This window comes from Callionymus lyra, chromosome 15 (genome assembly GCF_982586985.1).
Source record: "Callionymus lyra chromosome 15, fCalLyr1.hap1.1, whole genome shotgun sequence".
NCBI classification, from domain to species: Eukaryota; Metazoa; Chordata; class Actinopteri; order Syngnathiformes; family Callionymidae; genus Callionymus; species Callionymus lyra.
This window is the reverse complement of record NC_141832.1, coordinates 16,130,066-16,152,181: the sequence shown is the minus strand read 5'-3', so window position 1 is coordinate 16,152,181 and position 22,116 is coordinate 16,130,066. Positions and strand designations below refer to the sequence as shown.

Here is a 22,116-nt window from a genome sequence, read left to right as displayed (position 1 = left end):
ACAAATTGTTTGTCCCTGAAACAACGCTGGCGATACGCTTTCGACAGACTCTTAATGGATTGAATATTTTATTTAAAAGCATAAATACTATGAGGGTAAATGATGAGTACTTGGTAGCAGAAAGCCCAAAATTTGATGAAAATAATTTCCTTAAAAATCGTGATTAGCCTGAAGATATTCATGAGGTAAACAAGTTTAGAAAAAACAAAAAAGAAGTCGATATTAACTGAAGAAATAAATGTTATAATAATAAGAGGATCATTTATTAATAATGCTTTCATCACTGAAAATCTTTGAGACTGCTTGTGTGGAAAAGTAATGTGAAGAGTAAACGCCACCCCTGACCATGAGTATAAAAACTCATAACGGCTTGTGATACTGCAACGCAGATATAACAGCGAACTAACAGCTCTGTACTTCAGAAATATTTCTGACAAACATGTAAACTCTGTTCTTGTTTCTCACTTTTATACAAGTAAACCCTGTGACTTTAAACCACATGTGATTTCTATTCTTAGTTTTACCCTTGTGTTATCTCAGGGTCAAGGTGACCCGAAGCCCCGAAAAACAAATGTGGTTGTGGTATCTGTTATGTTGCCTCTAGTTCAAGGTGAACGACCTCCACCACTGCATATGTATTGAATCCAGGGAGGTCATTCGTTTTGAACTAGAGGCAACACAAGGGATACCACAAATGCACTTTGACCCTAAGATAACACAAAGTTAAAGTAAATAGCGTTACATCAGATTCCTATTCCGATTGCGATGACATAGATGTTCTATACGTTTCATTTATATTCTGCTCAGTTTAGATTGTAAACGAGTTAAAACCATTCAATAAAAAATGTAACAGGCAAAAAAAAGATGAGAAAAAAAAGGAAGATTTGAGCTCATTTATTCTGGAGAACATCCCAGGGGACACCCTGGACAGGTCAGCGCTCAATTATTATGATCAATAGTGGCGGTGAATAACAACAACATTCTTCAGGGTTTTCTAATATCATTACAAACACCTTGACTCGGCGAACAACACCATTTCTTCCTTATCTTTCTTTGTTTTAGAAAGTGAAGCCGGCGTGTCTAATGTGACACATTCGCCACCCAACATTCTTCAGCAGTTCGTTTGAATTTGCTCAATCATTTGTGACTAAAACCCCCATCAGAATTCTGTTCAGGATCCTGCAAACCTATCCTTGGTGGAATACACAGGGACCCCATTTTCCGCCTTCCTGCCGTTTCATCCCGAGCCTCCGTAATTGCCAGGATTAGTCTCCAAAGCCTGACACTCCGCCGCCGCTATCAGCCGCCGCTGACGCAAGCAGCCATATCAGTTCATTGTACCTGATTGTGGCGCCGAGATTTTCGACGCGCCCGGGATCTGTGTGTGACTTTTGGCCTGATTTGGGGGTTTTACACTCGCAGGTGAGAGCTCATCAATCACAGGCACAAAGGAATTGGAAGCGGGTAGTCCCGAAATAAGGTCTGCCGAAGAGGAAAAACAAACCTGTTTGCTCATTACATTCTTCCCATTATAATGAGGTCAACTGCGGAATAACAAACTGAAGCAAATGCAAACAAAAAACTTTTGTTTGTTATTTTTTTTTACAGTTGCAAACTGAATAACAAGTTTATTTTCCTTTTAAATGTTTGAAAAGTTAATATTTACACCATTAAGTCAAACTATAAAAGAAACGAGTGCATCTGTGATATCAACAAAATCTTTCACTGCACAAATAAAACTAAAATATTAATACAAAATAATTGGTCTGATGAATATCTAGCAGGCCTAAAGCTAATTAAATAAATTTTATTATAGCGTTACAAAATTTGACTTTTTAAGGAGGACTAAATGTTCCTTAAAATGTTGTGTGCAGGATGCATATTTAAATAAAAAAGATGCTCTGGTTTTGATGTTTTTAAGTTGTATGTTTTGCAGGTGACAGCTGAAAATATTTTTCTCACATTTCTAAGCTTCTATTTTAGACTAAAAGCTCAAAGCCATAACTTTATATCTACCAGAAAACAATTTTTAGACATATTTGTACCAAGGTTTTTCCGTTTCTTATCTACAGTGTCACCGTGCAATAGTATCTGTCCATTGAAGTGGCACCACTGCCAAACCTGCTGATAATTCAAAGTATAATCTCTATTATTATGGTCTGAGGGAGGAAATTGGAGTTCCCACGAGAAGGGAATGGTTTAAACGGAGTAGAATTAGGCTTCAAAGAATTGGAAAACACAAAAACTTCGCGAAAAATACAATGTCTTTAAAATCAAAATGTTTTTTGGAGGCTAATGTTGTTCATTTTGTCATGTTTAGCTCGTAAAAAATAGAAATCTGTGTCGCTTATTCAGCCCATCAATCACCATTTATTTCAGAACCGGTGCCGTTAAAGCAAAGAGGCTGCAGCACTATGAAGGCTCTTTGGTCAATCTCTATAAAGTTATGTAATTCAAATTTGTCACATTCACAGACAATTCCAGCTGAACAATAACTTCTTGACAAGCAAGATAAATGAATGACATATTTGTTAGATATAGTTAGACACATTTTAAAACATATTGTGTCATTGCATTATTAGTCCACTTACAAGTCGATCTAATACATAAAGCTTTTTATACAATTTATTTATTCCCCCAAAACTTTCTTCCTGAGGTATCAATAAAGTTTTCCTTGACATATTTTCACAGGGGCCCTCCAATCCATTTCCTAGTGGTGTGTATTGGCAAGAATCGGGACGATAAAATATATTGCCTTACAGTAGGAACAAGAATATTTTTGTAGTATTGTTTAAGTACTTTACTCTGATGTTGCAGAATTTACAGACCACATGACTTTTAACGAAGTCATAACTTCTCCAATTCGTTTTGTAAATCAAATGATGTCCGATCACGGCTGTAAAAGCAGTTGGAGTTGACTGTATCCCCTCGTCCTCAGTCATCGCCAGAATCAACGTGGGATTTTAATATTTCCCCGAGCTGCTGCCATCTTGTGGTCGGAAGTTTAATTGCAAATTCCAAAATGATGAAACTTGCATGAATATTTGAAAAATAATTCTTTAGCCATTAAAAAATACACATTATAATTTAATATAAACCATAAAATAAGTATAATAAAAATATGAAATGAAAGACAAAAAACATTGAAATTGGTATAGTGCTTTTATATATATAGATAGAGTATCGTTGAAAAAATGTTTCAATATGCTCTTGAACTCCCGATACAAATTTGTCTTCATAACCATAACCTACTATATTAAATATATAAATATCTCTGACTTGTAGCGAGCAGATTGTCACTGAAGCCTTTCATAAGGCAGGAAACAACTGTCGTCTGTTATTGCTCAGGGGCGGTTCAGATATAAAAAAAAGAAAGAAAAAAAAGGAAATGACTGTAATTCTGAACTCATTAAATTAGATAGACTAGGTCTTAAGTGTGATAAGAAACCAACATCTGTCATGCTTTCGCGCTCCTGGACCAGCCTTTGAGGGGTTGATGCCGGAGACGAATCCCCTTTCATTTAGCCCCGAGCCAAACCCGTGACACGTCAGCGACAATAAAACTGCAGTAATGACACAGTAATGAAACAGTAATGAAGCAGGACATTGAGGGGGCCGTTTCCTCTCCGGGGAGGGATTAATGTTCATGCGAGCTGACGGCTGCAGCTGGACGTGTCCGACACCGTGTGCGGACTCCGGGGTATTTTGTCATGGAGACCTCATCCTTTTTGAACAATGGGCTGCTTGAATGACGGTGTGATGTAGAGGACAATGTCGCCCGTCGTTGACAAGTGGATCTAATAGCCGCGGTGAATGTTGCGATAACACAAACGTGTCTGTTTATTATTAAATGAGTAGTTATCTGTGTTACTGTTACATACAAATTATTCACAGCATTTGTTTAGCAATTAATCCTCTGGCCTCTAGATGGCAGTAGTGATTACGTCGTTTCTGTCCAAGTACCATTTCGGATGAGGAATGAACGGAAAATTCAAATGAGCGCTTGGACACTAAACATTTATACTATTTGAACGACACATTTTCTGCTATGTTTGACCGTCTTTCCTTTGATGACTGTCCAGATGTGGACAGTTTGATTCACTGTTACACTGATCATTGTGTTGAAATACTGGATCAAGTGGCACCTGTTAAATCGAACTTGAAAATTCAGAAAAAACGGTGCCCTTGGACAAATGAAGATCTCCTGAGTCTGAAGAGACTTTGTCGAAAGACTGAGCGTCTCTGGAAGTCTACTAAACTTGAGGTGCACAAGGTGATTGCTCCTGATGATAAGATTCCAGGGTTGAGTCAGTACTTGGGTGACTTAGGTCAGTCTGTCAAACTGAGCCTGAGAAACCTGGGTGTTGTATTTGATAAAGACATGTCTCTTGTTCAACACTGCAGAAAACTGACCAGAAACTGTTTCCTTCAACTGAGAAAAATTTTTAAACTTAGGAAAATGTTGTCACAACATGATCTGGAGCTTGTAATCCATGCGTTTGTTTCTTCTCGTCTGGACTATTGTAACAGTTTGTTTTCATGTCTTAACAAGAAGGATCTGTCTCGTCTGCAGTTGATTCAGAACTCTGCAGCGAGAATTCTGACCCGCTCAAGTAGGAGAACTCACATTTCTCCGATCCTTAAAACTCTTCACTGGCTTCCAGTTTCTTTCAGGATCAACTTTAAAATTCTGGTTCTTACTTTCAGAGCTATTCATGGTCAGGCTCCTCCTTACATCACTGATCTGATCCAGCCTTACACCCCAGCTCGGTCTCTGAGGTCTGTGGATCAGAATCTACTTATGGTTCCACGCACACGGCTCAGGACCAGAGGAGAGAAATCTTTTCAGGCTGTTGCTCCTAAGCTTTGGAACAATCTTCCTCTCTCTTTGCGCTTGATGGAGTCTACTGACTCCTTTAAGAAACATCTTAAGACGTTTCTAATTGTTCAGGCTTTTCCTTGAATTTCTCGAACTCCTGTGTTGTTCTCGGTGTTGTCTTGATCTTTGAAGTATGTACTGTTTTGAGTATTGTTTTGATTGTTAAAGCGCTTTGTGACCCTGGTCTCGAAAAGCGCTATATAAATAAATATTACTTACTTACTTACTTACTTACCTTTGTCCCGACAGAATATGTCGACGAAGCTGATTGGCTGAAGCCTGTCCCATGTTTTTTTTTATCAAAAATATCAATACGTTTTAAAAGTTTAATAAAGGAACAGCTATTTATAGATGAACTATTAACAGAATGTTTATATTGCATTGTTACAAAGTTACAAGTGGATTATTTTGAGTCGAGCATTTTTCAGCCAATCAGCAACGTCGTCACATTTCGTCCGGACACATTCTGTCGGGTTAAAAGTGACAGACGGACGGATGTTTTTGAAAATCGATCCGACATGGTTGGTCATTTTGTTATGTATGAAATGAATTGAATATGTGGTAGAAAGTGTTCCTCAGTTTAAGTTGTGTACCCTTGATAAAAAAAAGACATTCGCCGTTTCAGTGTGTGATGTCACACTATCCGATATAGTAGGGCGGAGCGAAATGGTACCAACTTTTCTTTGTCCAAAAAGACAAATTTAAAAACATCCTAAAGTCGACTGTATAAACTCGGAGCTCTTGCGAGATATACATGGAGTGTTTCCTGTCTGTGTAGCATGTTAGCTTTTTAGCTTATGCTACAAACATGCTTAAAATATAGACTTATATACATTTTTAATGAACAATTTTTTCAAAATGTCTTGGCTTCAATACAAGAGCGAAATTACAGATGAGCAGTACGGAGGTATTTGGATGTTTTTAAGTTTGTCTTTTTGGACGAAAAATGACAGTGTTAGCGAAATGTCTGCCTTTAATTCTAAAAGGAACGGTTTACGCTGATGAAAATAATCCCAAACAAAAGTCACCATGATGGAGGGTAGAAACTTATTTTTGTTAATTTTCAGTCACACGTAATTCCATCTAATCTTATCTACACTTAACCATTTAATTCGTAACCTTGTTTCCTCTGTCGATACCAGATGTATTCAGGTAGTGAGATCAGCTCTGGGATCAGCTGACAGCTGTTGATGTCCCTCTGAATATCTAATCCGATCACATTTCGGGACATCTTGTGATTCATAAAATTGAAAATAAAGTTCATCAGGACACCACTGTGTATTTCGAGGACCTCGAGGTTTCCGTGGCATGAAATTAAAGTTAATATTTGGAAGGTGACCTTATCTTTTAGCTGTGTGACCCCAAGCTGTTCTGACCAAATGTTACCTTCAGCTGGGCCACCAGGGTAGCGCTTTCATCAGGGGACAATCAGATTTGCTTACAAGTCTGACTCTGTGAACCACGCATGCTAGATTTCCTTTGACACAGTTGTGAGTCCAAACTCAATTTTCTATCTCAGACGGGAACCTTTTGTCATTAAAATTTGACGTCCCATGACTTCCTTATTCACGAATAAAACACACAAATCACTAAATCCGTCCACTTACTACCATCAAGTCTTTTTTTTAATGTCATTTTAACCTTCTGGGGTGACCGATATTATAACACTATACATTTCAGTGAGAATACAACAGCACCAAAAGGCAAACAGAAAAAACAACTAAATAAAATATTGAAACTTTCATCAAAATGTTCAGAAAAACAGTCAATTTATGTACTTAAAAAAAACGATTATTTCCTAAATCCATGAGTGTATCGGACTGTAACGAATTGTAATGTGTTTTTAAACTTCATTGCTTTGGTCGTTTCAGAATCAAATTTTGGTTAAAATTTGTCATTACTTTTTTCCTCCTTGTTTTCTTTGCGCTAATAAAATGCTAATCACAAGTATGTTTTTTATTTTGTGTCACATGGGGAAATGCTTGACCCACTGGACGATTAAGGGACCATCAAATAGGAGGTTAAAGAAAATTATACCCATTTCAGTAAAAAAAAAAATTCATCAGAGTTCTGAAGAATCTACGGAATACAATATTTCACTTTTTCATAAAACATTTAAGTGAAACCAGTCAAAGTATGTACTTAAAAACACCCTATTAGTAAATGTTTTATTTGTTTATTGTCATTTTCTTTGGGTTTTTAAAAAATTCCCGACCCACTGAACTACAATACATCATTTTAGGAGTTAGCATAATGCTAGTTACCAGCTTTGCTAACTCTTAACCAAGCAGCCTCCTGATGTCCCTGACATATCTTGAAACCAATAAACGATGGTAGAATCTTGCCTTTGAAAACTTACTGTACTTTGTAAAGGTGCTAAGGGATCTACTACACACATCGAACTCTACTGTAGTTTCTCATTACACAGAAGCGTAGTGCAGAAAAGATGGGAGAGTCTTTCCAGGAGCCATAAAAAATATTTACAACCAGTTAGGTAAAGAAAAAAGATTGAAAATCGTAAGAGCCCAGTTTTATAAGGCAGACGTCACATCTATCATGCCTACGATATACACACAAAGACTAGACACCGCCACAATAAATTAAATCAAGTAGTTCATTTCAATGACATGAAAAAAAAGAGGGTAATTTTCAGTTATGTGGTATGTAATTATATTAAACCAGATCTTCTTTTCAATCCAATAAAGAGATGAACATGCGGCTGAAACGACTCATTTATTTCCAGTTTAGTTCATTTTTGAGAATCTCTTTAATGTCCTTCAGATGGAATATTTGTTCCTGCAAAACTGTCATCAGACGAATAGACGACCGCGGTGAGGAACATCACACTTCGCCACTTAGGATCACAACACGGCTTGTGTTTGTCAGCTTGTGAGGGTCATCATGGACTTACGAAAAAGGCCAACGTGTCACAAGATCAACCCCGGGGGGGGCGGGGGTCATTTCTTTCGTAACAGAGCAGATTTTAAAAATCTAATCAACCAGTGTGTGACGTAAGGAAAAGAACATTTGACAAATGTTTCCTAGAAAATCATGACATATTCCAACTTTGAAGTTAATTTATGCTAATTATACAAATTTAAAGAACAGTTGCTATCGGTGCTAGCTTGTTTTTTGTCGAAGCCACAGTTCATAAAGTAACCACTAGAGGCTGGCAGCAGTAATACTGGAAGTCACGAACACAACCAGCCAAAAAAATATGTTTACTGCATTAAAAAACAAACATATTTACAGAAATACCTATTGGATGTTAAACAGTCTTTGGTTTATTGTAACCGGGGTGAATTTTTTTTCCATGAATACTTTTTTCGTTTTCGTGATTTTGCCTCACACAATAGATTATTTTACAAAACTAAATACAAAAAAGGGGGATTTCGAATTTAAAAAAAATGGTTAAAAAAAACCCCCAGTAAATAAAAATGAACGATTAAAACATGTATACAAAAAAAATAAGGGGTGTACTAGCAGTCTTAGCCTCGAGCTAAAGGGCTTAGTCAGCCAATCATATTTGAGCCTGAACATAAAACTGAAATACAACTCTACTTATAAAAAATATAAAGCCACCAATTATTATTTTTTAGATCTGACAGTTGCGGATGTAGATACTCATATCATACTTTTTTTAAGCCGTGTCTATTTCACTCTCCTTTTAGCCGATTTAGATTCCACTGATTATGTCTAATCACGGCTGTATTATGATTCTGTTTAAAGTCAGAAAATGGAGCATCAGCGTCGTAATGAGGAGGAGGCTGCAGACTTTATTCCTCCTGACAGTGGGTACTCATCTCATCGCTCTAAAAGGGTAATGAAGTCTGATACGAGCAGAAAATGTTATTTAATCCTTCAACAATTTCCCCTTTTCCTTTTCATTTTCATCCAGTTGAGACATTTTTCTATTATCTGACGTCTAGTAGTAGTTTTGGTTTTTCCCCCACAACTCACCAGATGACGAGCCCGGTGACGACGGCGGTCCAGGTGACACAACCGGCAGGTGGTCTTTTCACGTCCTCGTCCACGTCGCGGCGGCAGCAGCACGTGCACAGCAGGTACGTCGCCATCGCCGTCAGGCTCAGGCACAGACCGACGGCGCCGACGCAGGCCAGGACGATCAAAGACTGAAGAGAATCATCAGATATATTCAATTATGAAGATTCTATGACCTTCATAATCATGTTAAAGGGTTGCATTTCCTTTTAAATAATGGTAAGTAAAGATGGATGCTGCCTTCAAGTACTGTGCTGTGTCTCAAATCGCATACTACTCTTAGTATACTAGAAGTTAGTATGCATCAGTTTAGTGTACGTACTAACTAGTACGCAAATTCTCCACAGATAGTACGTCTCAAATCAAACTCTGCTGCTACACACTCACCGGAAATCACATGACAGCTTCTTCTTCTACTTCTATTTAACGATGTTGCAACCAGCTGTTTGAACACTATCGGCGACACCTGCTGGCAGCACGTTTTGCAAGTTTGGAAAAAGAAATAAAGAAAAAATATGAGAATCTAAATATTCGCGAGATATTTAAGCTGGTATCAGCAGCGAAGACGTGTCATCCTTCTACTGCGGCTGAAAATACATCTGTAAGTATATGAATATATATGCATATACAGTATATGACGTAACTTCCGTTTAAAACGTCACTAAGATGGCGGCTGTTTAGGGTGGTTAGTGTCCATCGAACTACTAGTTTTGTGGGCGTGTTAGTACGCCAATTTAGTGTGCATGGTGCACTAAATTTCGCATACTAAGAATTGAGACGCACTAACGCACTAAAAATACTAACTTTGAGTACGCTAGTATGCGATTTGAGACACAGCACGGGTAAACTCAATAACGCAAGATACATGTGGTATCTAACTCCTACTTTGATTGAACTCAGTTGAAAACTAATACATTTGAATCATTTAAAATGATAATGAACAAGTAATGAACGTATTCATTTCAATGTGATGATTAATAACTGATATTAGTAACAATACAGATGTATGCAGAGATAACTGATTATTGGTACCCAAACCTCATCGTTGATGAATACAAATAATGATGAATTTAGACTTTTATTAGAGATATATTGCATGAGAGGTAACTATAAACTTAACGAAATAAGTAGCTAGCTCTGCGAAAGAGCTTATACAGTTATTTGAATACTAATACAGTATTGTGAAAAAATTATATTCAATTATATTCAATAGCACTGTATCGATTAAAATATATTTGATTTAAATAATTAATTAATTGATAGTGCTATTGAATATCGATACAGTACCGGGAATAAATATATTGCAATATACCGTTATATCGATATTTTCTTAAACCCCTAGTTAATTCAGTGTTGAATACTTTATCTTTTTTTTTAAAAACATTGTGATATATTTGTTTACTGATATCTTTCACACCCCTTGTATTCTAGCACCCCTTGATTTACTTTTGACCATCTTTGGTGGTAAACTTATCTAACCAGTGACCAGATCTGCTGACTTGAGAGCGAGAACGAACACCCCTCCAGAAACAGAAAGGTCAAGGGTTATCTTTTCAGAAGTCAGAGTTAGACTGCACCAAGAGAACTCTGGCTAATACACTCACACACACACACTCACACACACACAAAAAAAAAGTGAAAAGATCCCGGACTCTGGCAGAGTGCTATCATGTGACACAGCAGCTCTCAGTCTTGTGATTCCTAAGTGTAGGAAATATTTAAAGCCTGAGGGGGGGAAGAGGGAAAACAGAGGGGCTCTGACATAAAGAAAACAAAGGGGAGTTGTAAATTGTTATGGTCTGTGCAGAGAAATCCTGTCATGAAGAAAATATTTATTTGCCTCACATTAGTGTGGAGGAGGAGATGATTATTGCGTCGCATCCATCACCTAATGGTCCTGTTTATCTTCTTTTAGAAAATGAGAAGGGCATCGATTAAAAGCGCCAGTTGCTTTATGGAGTCTCTATCAAACTTAATACCGAGACAAAAAGAACGTATTGAATGATGGGACGTGAGAGCAGCGTGTTTGCTGCCTGGCTTGAATTTAAAGTTTGCTGCTTGTATGCATGTCTTGTTTCTGTGTGCGTTTCCTTCTTCATCAACTTTTCAAGAGAGTTTTTGTGGATTTTTTTGTTTAATAAATGCACATTTTGTCAATTTCGCAGGTTCACGTGTGTGTTTTATGTAAAAAAAAAAAGTCTTCTTTTGTCTGTTTATTGTGTTTTTTCTTTGGCTATTGAGTCTCTATGTTTGTGTCCATTGTGTGCATGTTTTTTTGAAAATATTCCTGATTCTTTTATGTGTGTTGATGTCCTTTTCGTTCCATGTGTTTTTGTATGTTTCTGTCTAAATTAAAGATTGCATTGTCCAATTTCTGGTGTTTGTTTGTGCCTATGCAAGTTTTGTGTGATTTGACGATGTTTATTTACATTAGCGGGTTTTTTTCCACAACATGTTTTGTATATTTTGGTTTCTTTCATTTACTTGTGATGTGTTATTTGTCTTTTTAACTACATTTTTTCTGTGTATTCTTTTTAACTTTATGAGTTTATGAATTCATAATTTAGTATTTGGTAGTGTAGCTTTATTGAGATGTCAATTCATTATATATATATATTCAAGTTTATGCATTTGTGTTGGTTTTTGAGCCTGTCATACCTTTTTTTGCACTTCTTGTAGATTTTACAAGTAAGTGCCAGTATTTGTATTTATAAAGTACATTTATAGTATTTTGTAACTGGTTTTGGTATGTGTTTTTGTGTATTTGTTCACTTCAAAGTTTAGGCTCCAGAAATAATCATATCTTATTTCTGGTGTGTCTTTTTTTAACATTAAAAAAATTGGTATATTATACAGTATATAGTGTTTTTTGTGTTTGTTTTCCCTGCATACATTGTGTACGAATGTTTGCACTTGTGTGTATGATTTTGTGTAAACGTTGGTCGTGTCCTTTCTCCATATTTGTGTTTTGTGTCGTGCTTTAATTCGTACTTTTGTCGTTTGTCCCGTTCATAACATCAAATCAAACAGTAGAAAGAAGCTTAATGTCTAAAAATACTAGTTTAAATCGCCATTTAATAACATCATCTCATGGAATAATGCGAAAGATATTAATAATCTACTACATTGTGTACAGGGTTGTGTATTGAGTCAAAATAAAATGAAAATATGTTCCTCTACAAGACGGTGGGAAACCTCTGCAGTAGAGAGATTTAGACATTTTAGATGCTTAAAATAGAATAATCTGTGGAACACCCTGGGATTTATATTCAAGAAACTGTTTAGTTGAGTAAACATGTAAGATGTAACCACAACAGGAAAGGGAATAGAGAAGAAATTGTCCTAAATCTACCATTTCAGCATTTTTTTTACAGTGAGTGACTAATGATCAGCTGCTTATTTGAATTCTAGATTGAAGTCATTTCCTACTGGAACATTTATTTTTGTTCTGCCACTGTGGTGACCTCTGAATGTGAGACCAAACAGAGGATTGAATCTCTACATCTGGTCCATCTGGAGGACCACCTCAATTGAAGACCCCGGTCACCCTGCTAGGAAAACCCATTTCAGCTGCCGATCAGTAATCTACAGTACACTCTATAAAAACCATCAGCTGTGAGTTCATAACCACAGGTCTTTGTGGGAAAGAAACCTCAGACCTTGTTTTAGTCTCAGCAGAAGAAGGACAATCCCTAAACACTTCTCCTGGAATGTACTTCTTGTTTTCCTTTTGTTAGGAACTATAGAGGATTATTTTTGTAGAAGTTAACGTTAAATCAGATTTATGGATATGTGTTAAAATGGCATCAAAGGTAACTATAAATGTATTAATAGGTAAATAATTTGAAGGTTTGATTTTGTATAATGTCTAATTATAGTCTTTATTTCTATTTATTTATTAATTTTGTTCATTAATGTGTTGTTGTTGTGTTGTTGTTGTTTTTTGCTTAAGAAAGCCCTTTTTTCATCTTGTGTTCAGGTATTTATTTGGCTCTTAATGTGTTGTAATCTAGGTTTGCTTTTTCTATGCTTTTTATACATTGTTTGTAATTTTAATCAAGTGTTTACACTTCAGTTTGACTGTAAGTTATAATAAGAAAGTAAGGGGTCACAAGGCGCTTAGAAACAAAACGATACACAGTTAAGAATAGATAGGTTAAAAGGCCAAGACAACATAGTGAAAAAACATAGTTAGTTTTAATAATAGCGTGTACAAATCAATAAACAATTATATTTTAAACATTATATACGAATGACTTTCACCATGTTGTTAACAAAGTGGCTAAATTGAGTCTATTTTTATTTTTATCTTCCTCTGGTCTGTTGTTAAGGAAAAAAATATGTGTTTTTCTCTTCAATACAAAGGGTACGATTCATAATTAGAACAGCTTTCAATCCAAAAGTTAAAGTGAAAGTTCACCCAAAAATTCAATTTCATTTTCTACTCAATGTCAACTAAGGGTTGGGATTACTTTCAGAGTAATCTGTTCCTTTTTAGAGTTATAGAAAAATGTATGTTCATTTTAATGAAGCGACTGGACCCCAGTTGTGTTCGTATAAATATTTGACCAAAAAGACGCTTAAAAACATCTAAATATGTTTCAAATGTTGAAGTCTTATTCTCCAAGATGCATTGAGTCCCTCATCATGACCATGTTTGAAGTTATTACTTTATAAAGTTTGTCTGAAATCCAGACGAACGAGAGGTTACGAGAGCGGAGTCCATTATGACGTAATAATGGCTTCACTCCTCCTCCAGCCGGCTGTAATCATGCCCCGCTTTGATTATACAACGAGTCTCTTGGAGATGGAAACTTCCAGAATGAATGAATGAATTAAATTCTGTGAATGTTGTTAGGGGCCATAGAGCAAAAAGAAATACAAGAAAATCCCTTAAAAAAAAGGACATTCGTCATTAGGGCGTGACATTTATTAAACTAAATAAGCTGCAATTTTATTGTATATACGAGTTTCTTTCAAAACATTTCTTCAACTAACTTTAAAAAATATATTTTGAGGGGATTAATATATACACAAAAAATTACACACAAAAAGGAGGCAAAAAGTTAACAAGTGTTATGTGAAAATTTAAATGAATAATAAATACATCTTAAGACGTTTTTATTTGTTCAGGCTTTTCCTTGATTTTCTGGAACTCCTGTTGTGTTATCAGTTTTATCTTGATCTTTAAAGTATATACTTTATTGAATATTCTTTTGATTGTTTAAGCGCTTTGTGACCCTGGTCTGGAAAAGCGCTATACAAATAAAAATGACTTACTTGCTTACTTACAAAATACACTTTTGAATGCATTCGAACCATTTATACATGATCACACTTTGACATTACGAGGGCCGCATAAATACAGTCAAAGGGCCGCACTTTGCCCAAGTCTGCTTCATAAGATTAAGACACATAAGACAAACATCTCAGATAATAAAGGAAAAGCCTGCACGAATAAAAATGTCTTCATTTGTGCACAAGACTGGACCTCTTCTCTCTGGTTGCTGCCCCCGCAATCTACTTTTTTTTTTATATCACCCCGTGGATATAAATGTGGGAACTGAACCAATTTTTAAGAAAAAGATATAGAGAAGTGAAAATGGAAGTTTAATAAAAGTTGTCGACGGTGAAAGTTTCACCAGGAATAAATCATAATAATGGGGTTAATACATGTCATGTGTCATCATGTGGGAACTGAGCAGTGTGTGTTTGTATCAAAGAATCAAAACAAACACCACAAAGTTTGAAAAAAAGCTACTTTTTCCTGATATATTAACAACTTTTCACTCTAATAAGTTTATTTTTTAAAACCATTTGACGCTCACGGTAGTCACCCACCTGCTGGTAGCTCGCCTCCGCCGGGTTGAAGGTGTTGTCCACCGGCAGGAAGGAGAGGCTGACGTGAGGGAAGTTGTGGAGCCAGTAGGTCCACCAGGGAGCCACGTAGTCGAGCCTGGCGGTGGCCATGCCTGCCGAAGAGTGAGTCCAAACCTCTCTTCACCTCCTCCTGCCCTTCGGTTCCACCGGCAGGTCCCAGAAAGTACCGCGGAAAAAAAGCGACTTGAATCTCGGGTACAAGAGTCGCAGCTGTGAGAGTCTCGTGGAGACATCTGGCCGGATGTTGGGATGAACCTGCCTCCCCCGTGGAAGGCGTGACTAGAAGGCCCGGACCCCCCTCACACAAAATAATAAATCCTCCTCCAGAAGAAGTTAATCCGCCTTTTTTTTTTTTTTTTTTTTTTTGCAAGGGTTTTATGAAGCTTTTAAGAGTCTCACGTAACCTGGGATGCTGCGCGTGTTTTGTTCGTGGCCGCCATCTTGTTTGTTGTGATATTAGTGACGCGGGAGAAAGTTATTTCAAACTTTAGTTTAATTAAATAAATAAAATAATAATATTAAACAAGTTTCAGAAAAATTCAAACAAAAATGAAGGTATAATGAAGAATTGAATTTCACTCAAATTACAATTTTTAATCTTACACATCAAAATGTATTGTAAAATAATAATGTTGATCATCATCCTATATTTTTCTTGTTCTTATTTTCAACAAAAAATGAATACACCTGATCTGATAATTTTAATATAAATTAGAATAATGTATTATATTTATTATTTATGATAATTAAAATGTGCACCCGCATGAAATGACTTTTTAATGTTTACATGTTTAAATTAATGGAAATGAAGAAAGAAGTTGTAAACATGTTCAAAAATGTATTTCTAAATTTAAAATAATATTAATCATAATCATCATCTTCTTTATTTTTTTTTAATAAATGACACATCACATTACATTCAACTTTATTAAACACTAATACACATACTATTAAACAAGAGGGAAAAAAAACTTTATTGAGAATAAGTCAGATTTGATTAATTTTTCAATTCATACACAAATATAATTGAAAAGAAAAATATTAATCATAATAATCATCATTTTTGTTCTCGTTTTGAACAAAAATGTAAACAGGATATAAAATTGTGTAAAATAAAACTAAATGTTAATTGTTAGGAATTCTATACGTTTAGCTGTAATAGCAAAATATATATATTTTGAAATAATTATATTACATATACTACTAATCTGGAGGGAAAACCTTTATTTTAAGTCAAATAAAAAGGCTGTGCGTCGTTTTGTTTAGTTTTTTTATTATGTTAGATAAAATATATATATATTATTATAAATCATTTAAAAAAGTGTTTAATTAAATTAAATCTTTAAATTATTATTATTAAATGTAAAAGATGTATAAACAGAACAAAAAAAATGGATCAAATTGGTGGTAAAGCTCCGTAAACAGATGTATTTATTTTTCATTTATTTGTCAATATTTGTATTTGGTGGTGATTATACAGGTGTTTTATTTAATTTTTTCATCATTTTTGCATGCTATGTATTGAATTTTCTCCTTTAATTGATGTTCAGCTCAGTGCATGCTATTTTAGTCAGTGACACAGGAGGAGGCGGATCCTGACATGCAGATTAAAAGGACTTGACTGAGCTATTTATGACTGTTAATGTCTGACCTCTTGTGGACAACAAGGTACACTGAGGTGAAATGTATTGACTTGGACAGGAGCTGCTCTCAAAAAAGAATTGTCACCTCATTAATATCACCCAAATAATAAACTATGTACTGTATATCTGATTATTTGGATCATATTCACACATTTAAATGCAGATTAAATATGATTTTATTAATGCATGGTTAAAATTATTTTAATTGTTATGAAGATGAAGATATAATTATACTTTTTTCTACTTTACAATATATTATTTAATAATAATAATAATAATAATGATGGTTTTATTATCTAAAAGGGCTTTAAACCATGTGATTTCTGTGTGATTTTTCTTAGATATTCCACAATACACACAGACACACAAAACATCAAATCCATGGCTGTGATTTAATCATCGGTTTCAAGAAGCGACTTCAGACGGGAGTTGGCTGATGAGTAAAGTTGACACCAGCACTAATGTGATTGTAATGCTTCCGTGACTCGTCGTGTTGTAACACTCGAAAAAATCCTCCTCCTCGATTGGCAAATGTGCTGGTTTAATTCCTCTAAATGATTTTAATTGATTCCCAGCTGACACTTATTCATTTTTAATTCTACATTCATTGGAAATGGCTGAATAGATTTTTAGCGCCAGAATGAGTCACAAGGAGAGGGTGAGTGGCCACTCAGCGAATGTGTCAAAAAAAAAGAAGAATAAATGAGAATAACAGGAATTTATTACCAGTTACTTATATTTAAACAGCACAGATATTGCTCTGGGACAATCACAAGTTCTCTCCACATTTTCATAGTACAAATGTTTATGTGTCATAATAATTCAACAAAGCTTTTTTTTTGCAAAAGCTCTTATTCAGATACTATCATTAATTTCAGAAAATCAACTTGTCATCAACTGGACAGCTGCCATCCCATAAATTCCTGCCAATCTGGAAGAAAAAAAAAAACACTTTTTTTTCACTCGTCATAAATCATGTTCCGAGTAAACAAAAATCAGTAAATATTATCCTTTAATAATTGAATATAAGCAGCCGGAGTAAAATCAATTTTCTGTTTAGAGACTTATGATGCAGATCTAAAGATGGCTGGGTCTCTTGGCGCAGAAAGAGCTGAGCTACAAGGCAAATCTATCACTAGTTGAGCCAGCGTCACTGTGGCACCAGTTCTGACTTAACCGTAGTAACCATACTGAGAAGAAACAACGATTTCGGTGCCAAACATGTTGATTTTTGTGTCATTTTTCTTCTACAAAACACAAACATATTATATATATTTAAAGTAATATATGGTATATTCGCACAACACCGTCTTACTCACAATTCATTTAGCCCCAAAACTGTACTGACACAACTTGGATGAATTGTATTACAATAAAAAAAACACTCAAATTATTTAATATTGTTACAAAATTTGAAGATGACGTTTATTTTAGTTTGTCCTAACTACTGTTGATAATTCAACTGTCCTGATGAGTTCACTGAGAGGGTGTTGATTGAGTAAGAAAGTGAGTCAGAAAGTGATTTTTGTTTTTGTATGCTAGGTTGGAAAGTAAATAAGTAAATACATTTACTTAATTGTAGTAAGGCTGTTCCAACACAAGAGGGAGCCAGAAACCGAATTTAAAATCCTACAGGTTGGACTTTTAAGACCATCAACAAAGATACTTGGCTAGCATCAATGCTACATGAAGGTGTCACATTTAAAGGTTCTTCTTTACAGCCATGTGTCACCCCAAGTGTGTTCATAAGCAGATACTTCACATTTTTTTCCTAAACGAGTTTATGTTCAATTCCCGTCGAGATCAACGGTCATACGCATCTAAACGTTTCACTTGGCAAGCAGAGCCACGTATTTATTTTAGCGCCTGGACGCCGTCCAGGTGTCTCTTCTCCGCTGGAATAAAGATTTGAGGTTGGTTATGTGTTTTTTTTTTTGTTTTCCGCTCGTAACCGTTGCCAATAGCTTCTTGGCTACCGTCGACACTTTCTATTCACTTCTGGTGCCGCGTCTCTCCGGACGAAGCAGCTTGTAGGGCTGAAAAAAGTCGTGTCAAAATCCTCTATTATTGCATATGCAAACTGCCACCAGCCTTTCCCCTCCCAAAAAAAACAGTTTCCTTTTCAGGCTGTTGCACAGATTGCCCTGGTCTGCTCGGGATTCAATATATTCCGCCACGGTTCAGTAACATTGATGATTTTGTCGTCTTTTTTTTTACATGCAAACCTTTTTTTTATCGAATATACCTTTATTATATTCCCTCGGGGGGCACTTTATGTCTGTTATAAGGGGCCGTCAACCAAGAGAATGAAAATGACAAATAAAGAATTTTAAATGATCGGAAAATTTAGGGGTAAATAAAGGAATAAAAGGACATTCGAAAATAAGCTTAATACTGTATTTCATTTCATTATAATTCATTTTATATTAAGATTATAAAAAACATTGCATGCTTTATATATTTTACCATTTAAAATGGTCTGGAAAAGCACTGTATAAATACAAATTACTTACTTACTTATATCGAATATTTCCTGCCATACTTTTATTTTATTGATTTAATTTATTATTATTTTTATTAAAAAAAAAGAAAATCATATAAAAGCAGTATGAAAAGTATACAACAAAAAACCATAAATAGGAGAAATTTAAGGAAAAAAAGAAGAGAAAAAAGATATTCAAACAAAGATCTTCATGAAAATATAAAGAAATGCATGATAAAGAAATGACGGCAAATAAATTGTGTTATATTAAATTCTATATACATATTATTTAAAAATATCATACAAAAGCACTACAAAAAAATAGATATTCAAACAAAGACCTTGAGAGGAAAAAATAAAAAATGTGTGATAAAGAAATGTCAGCAAATAAATCGTGTAATAATTAATTGTAAATACATTTTATTTAAAAATATCATATGAAAGCACTTTAGGAAAATATATGTAGGGTTGAGCTAGTAATAGTGTTGATGGAAACTGATTTTAAACATTTCTAAATGTTCTGTTTTATAACATTATTCTTAAGTTCATGCGGGCCGCATAGATGGAGTCAGGGGTCCGTGTGTGGCGCCCCCTTTGTGCTTTATGTGAATTACCTTTCTATTCTCTATCACCACAACTGTGAATAAAACATTATTTTGACTTGAAATCATTTTTACCTGCTTGGACAATTAATTATGCTCATGATTAAGAATTTGTTTTCTAAAAAAAAGGATAATTTGTTTTCGAGATGCTTCAGGCGACATAGCAGAATAGCAAGTTATTTCTTATTTAGATTAAAAACAAGTGTGGCTGACAAACATTAAGTGAGTTGTGTATTTTGTGCGCCTTATATAATGTTTGTCAGTGAATATTGAGAGAATATACTGTAAATAAAAAAAAAGAGTTTGTTTTCTTATATTTTATTGCATGGTATATAGATAATTAATACACATAGTTGGGTTAGTTTTATATACTTTTTTAAAATATTTTTTCCATCATATTTTGTCTCTTTGCTCACAGTATATAATGTGGCCCCTGAGGAAGGGCATTTTCCCACCTTAACAAAACATTAAAAATATAAAAACTATTTTCATTCATTCAAAAAATTTAGCAAAATAACTTGTTTTCATCCTAAAAAAAAAAGAAAGAAGAATCGTTAAAGATCTCATGTACCAAATAAGAAAATTGGGAGCCATAAATGGCCCTTTGACATCATCCATCTTGTCGACCAAAAATGTACCGGAAAATCAGAAACTTTTACTGCCAGTGTTGTTAAAAAAACAGAGTAATAAACTTCTTTTTTTTTAGCGTAAGTACAGAATAAAAGAATGAAACAAGATAAAACTGTGCAAAAATGCAATAGAACAACGGAACCAAGCACCAAAACGCCTAAACCACTTAATTTAAACAATACAATTTTTAAGCTATATATTTATTCACTCCTTTTCAAAAATGCCACAGTAAGAGCGACCAAGAACTGTCTTCCTTTCTTGATGAATCCTTCAAAAGATCGCTGGATCCAGATGGTAACATCGGAAAATTCTTGTCAAATATTTCGTTTCGTTTGTCAAAAGTAATAGATTATAAACAATACATTGAATAACATTCATTTTGCTATTAAAACGAAAAAGAATGAAGTTTAAAAATATAAATAAAATCAACTTCTTGGCAGACAATACTTTAAATATAGAACTTCAGCAACGGTTTTCAACTGTGACTTAGAAAAAAAAAACTTTTCAGTTAATATTAAAATTCAACACAATATTTCTTTACGAAGACGGATCAGATGCCGTCTGCTTCCCTGTCGGGTTCCAGACCATCTTTTCAGCTCGCCTCCCACTTGCCCGGACCTCCATGTACCTCGCGACATTGTGTTCTCCATCCTCCTGCCACGCTTCCACAGACACGCAATATATTCATCAGAGCCGACGCCAGGTTTCCATAGAATCACCTAAACATTCGCGTGTAATGCGGTCGTGGATCAGGGTTCAGTTCGGGTCTCGACGACTTGAAAGACATCCGCCCCCCTTCTCCTCACTCCACCGTGACTAATGTGGGTCGTCCACACACTCCTTCTGAGGCCATTGATATTGACTTGTTTGTCCAACTAAAATCAACCACGACTACAAACTTGTTATCCTCAGGAAGCTTAAAGATTTTTTAATTTGCAGACTGTATCTTGGGGCTTGAACCAACCGACTGTGTGTTTAAATAGGAGGGGAAAAAAAAACAAACAAAACGTCAGAACACTGCGTTCTGAAGGCTTCTCTGATCACAAATTACCCTCAACTCTACAAAATCAATAAGTTAAATTTGCCGGAAAAAAAGACTCCTCCGAGATAAAAGCGAAGCCTTGATGAAAGGACTTCATATGCATTTTTCGCCCTAAAGGAAGTAGGAGTGGTTTCCTCCTCCGACTTCTCCGATGATTATTTGGATGTTTTGATGCACCTCCACGGCTGGAGTGTGCTCCGACTGGAACCTTTCGAGTCAGTGACACTCGAAGACGCATCGTATGAATATGAATCCGCCTTTACAAACTGTTGGGGATTCTCCAGCGATTTCGCTGCCAATCAATCACCCGGTTTGAACCCGGGGAGCTGGGAATGGCGGAGCGACATGAATAAAACCGCCTCGTTTTCCGTGTCGCTCCGGATTCGCAACTATACGTATCAGACCTGTTGTTGATTTATTCTTGTTAGTTCAGCGAAGACAAGGCGTCGCGCCCGCGAAATAACAGCCAATTTACTGTCGGCGCCCTAACAATGTTTGTTGCTCAAAGCTCGACAAAGGTCATATCTTTTTTCACAAATGTTTGTTGAAAAACCAAGAGAGAGAAACTTAGTGAATCAACATCTATAACCTTTCTCTGACACTAATAGGACTTGTTCCCATCACCGTACTCTGTTTTTTATGGATTACTGTTGCATTCACTGGGAATAAAACGTTGTTTTACAAGATCTTTATTTTTTTTAACCTTCTTGGAGAATTCATTATGATCGTAATTAACGAAAAAAGGTGGAAAGTTTTGGGTTGAATTAAAAAAAAGGGTATAAAATGTTTTTGAGATGCTCTAAGCAAAATAGAGTCATTAATTTATTTTATATTTATATTTAATTCACATGCTTTTTCTACACATTAACAACAAAGTGAAGATTCGTTTGTATACATTTTATATGTAAAATGTATATCAACTTTTTTCTCCAAAAAGTATTTGAGATAACTTTGTG

The 22,116-nt window shown here is 35.3% G+C and overlaps 1 protein-coding gene across 1 annotated transcript in view; it reads right to left on the bottom strand.

The window, feature by feature from the left end:
• LOC148065101 (protein tweety homolog 2-like) overlaps positions 1-14,925 on the bottom strand; it is a 48,661-nt gene extending 33,736 nt beyond the window's left edge. Inside the window, exons 1-2 of the mRNA XM_087809370.1 lie at positions 14,723-14,925; positions 8,840-9,012 (exon numbers count right to left, since the gene is read on the bottom strand). Coding sequence (XP_087665496.1) covers positions 8,840-9,012; positions 14,723-14,851 — 302 coding nt within the window. The 5' untranslated portion in view covers positions 14,852-14,925. The remainder of the gene's footprint in view (positions 1-8,839; positions 9,013-14,722) is intronic.
• Positions 14,926-22,116: the final 7,191 nt, after the last annotated feature.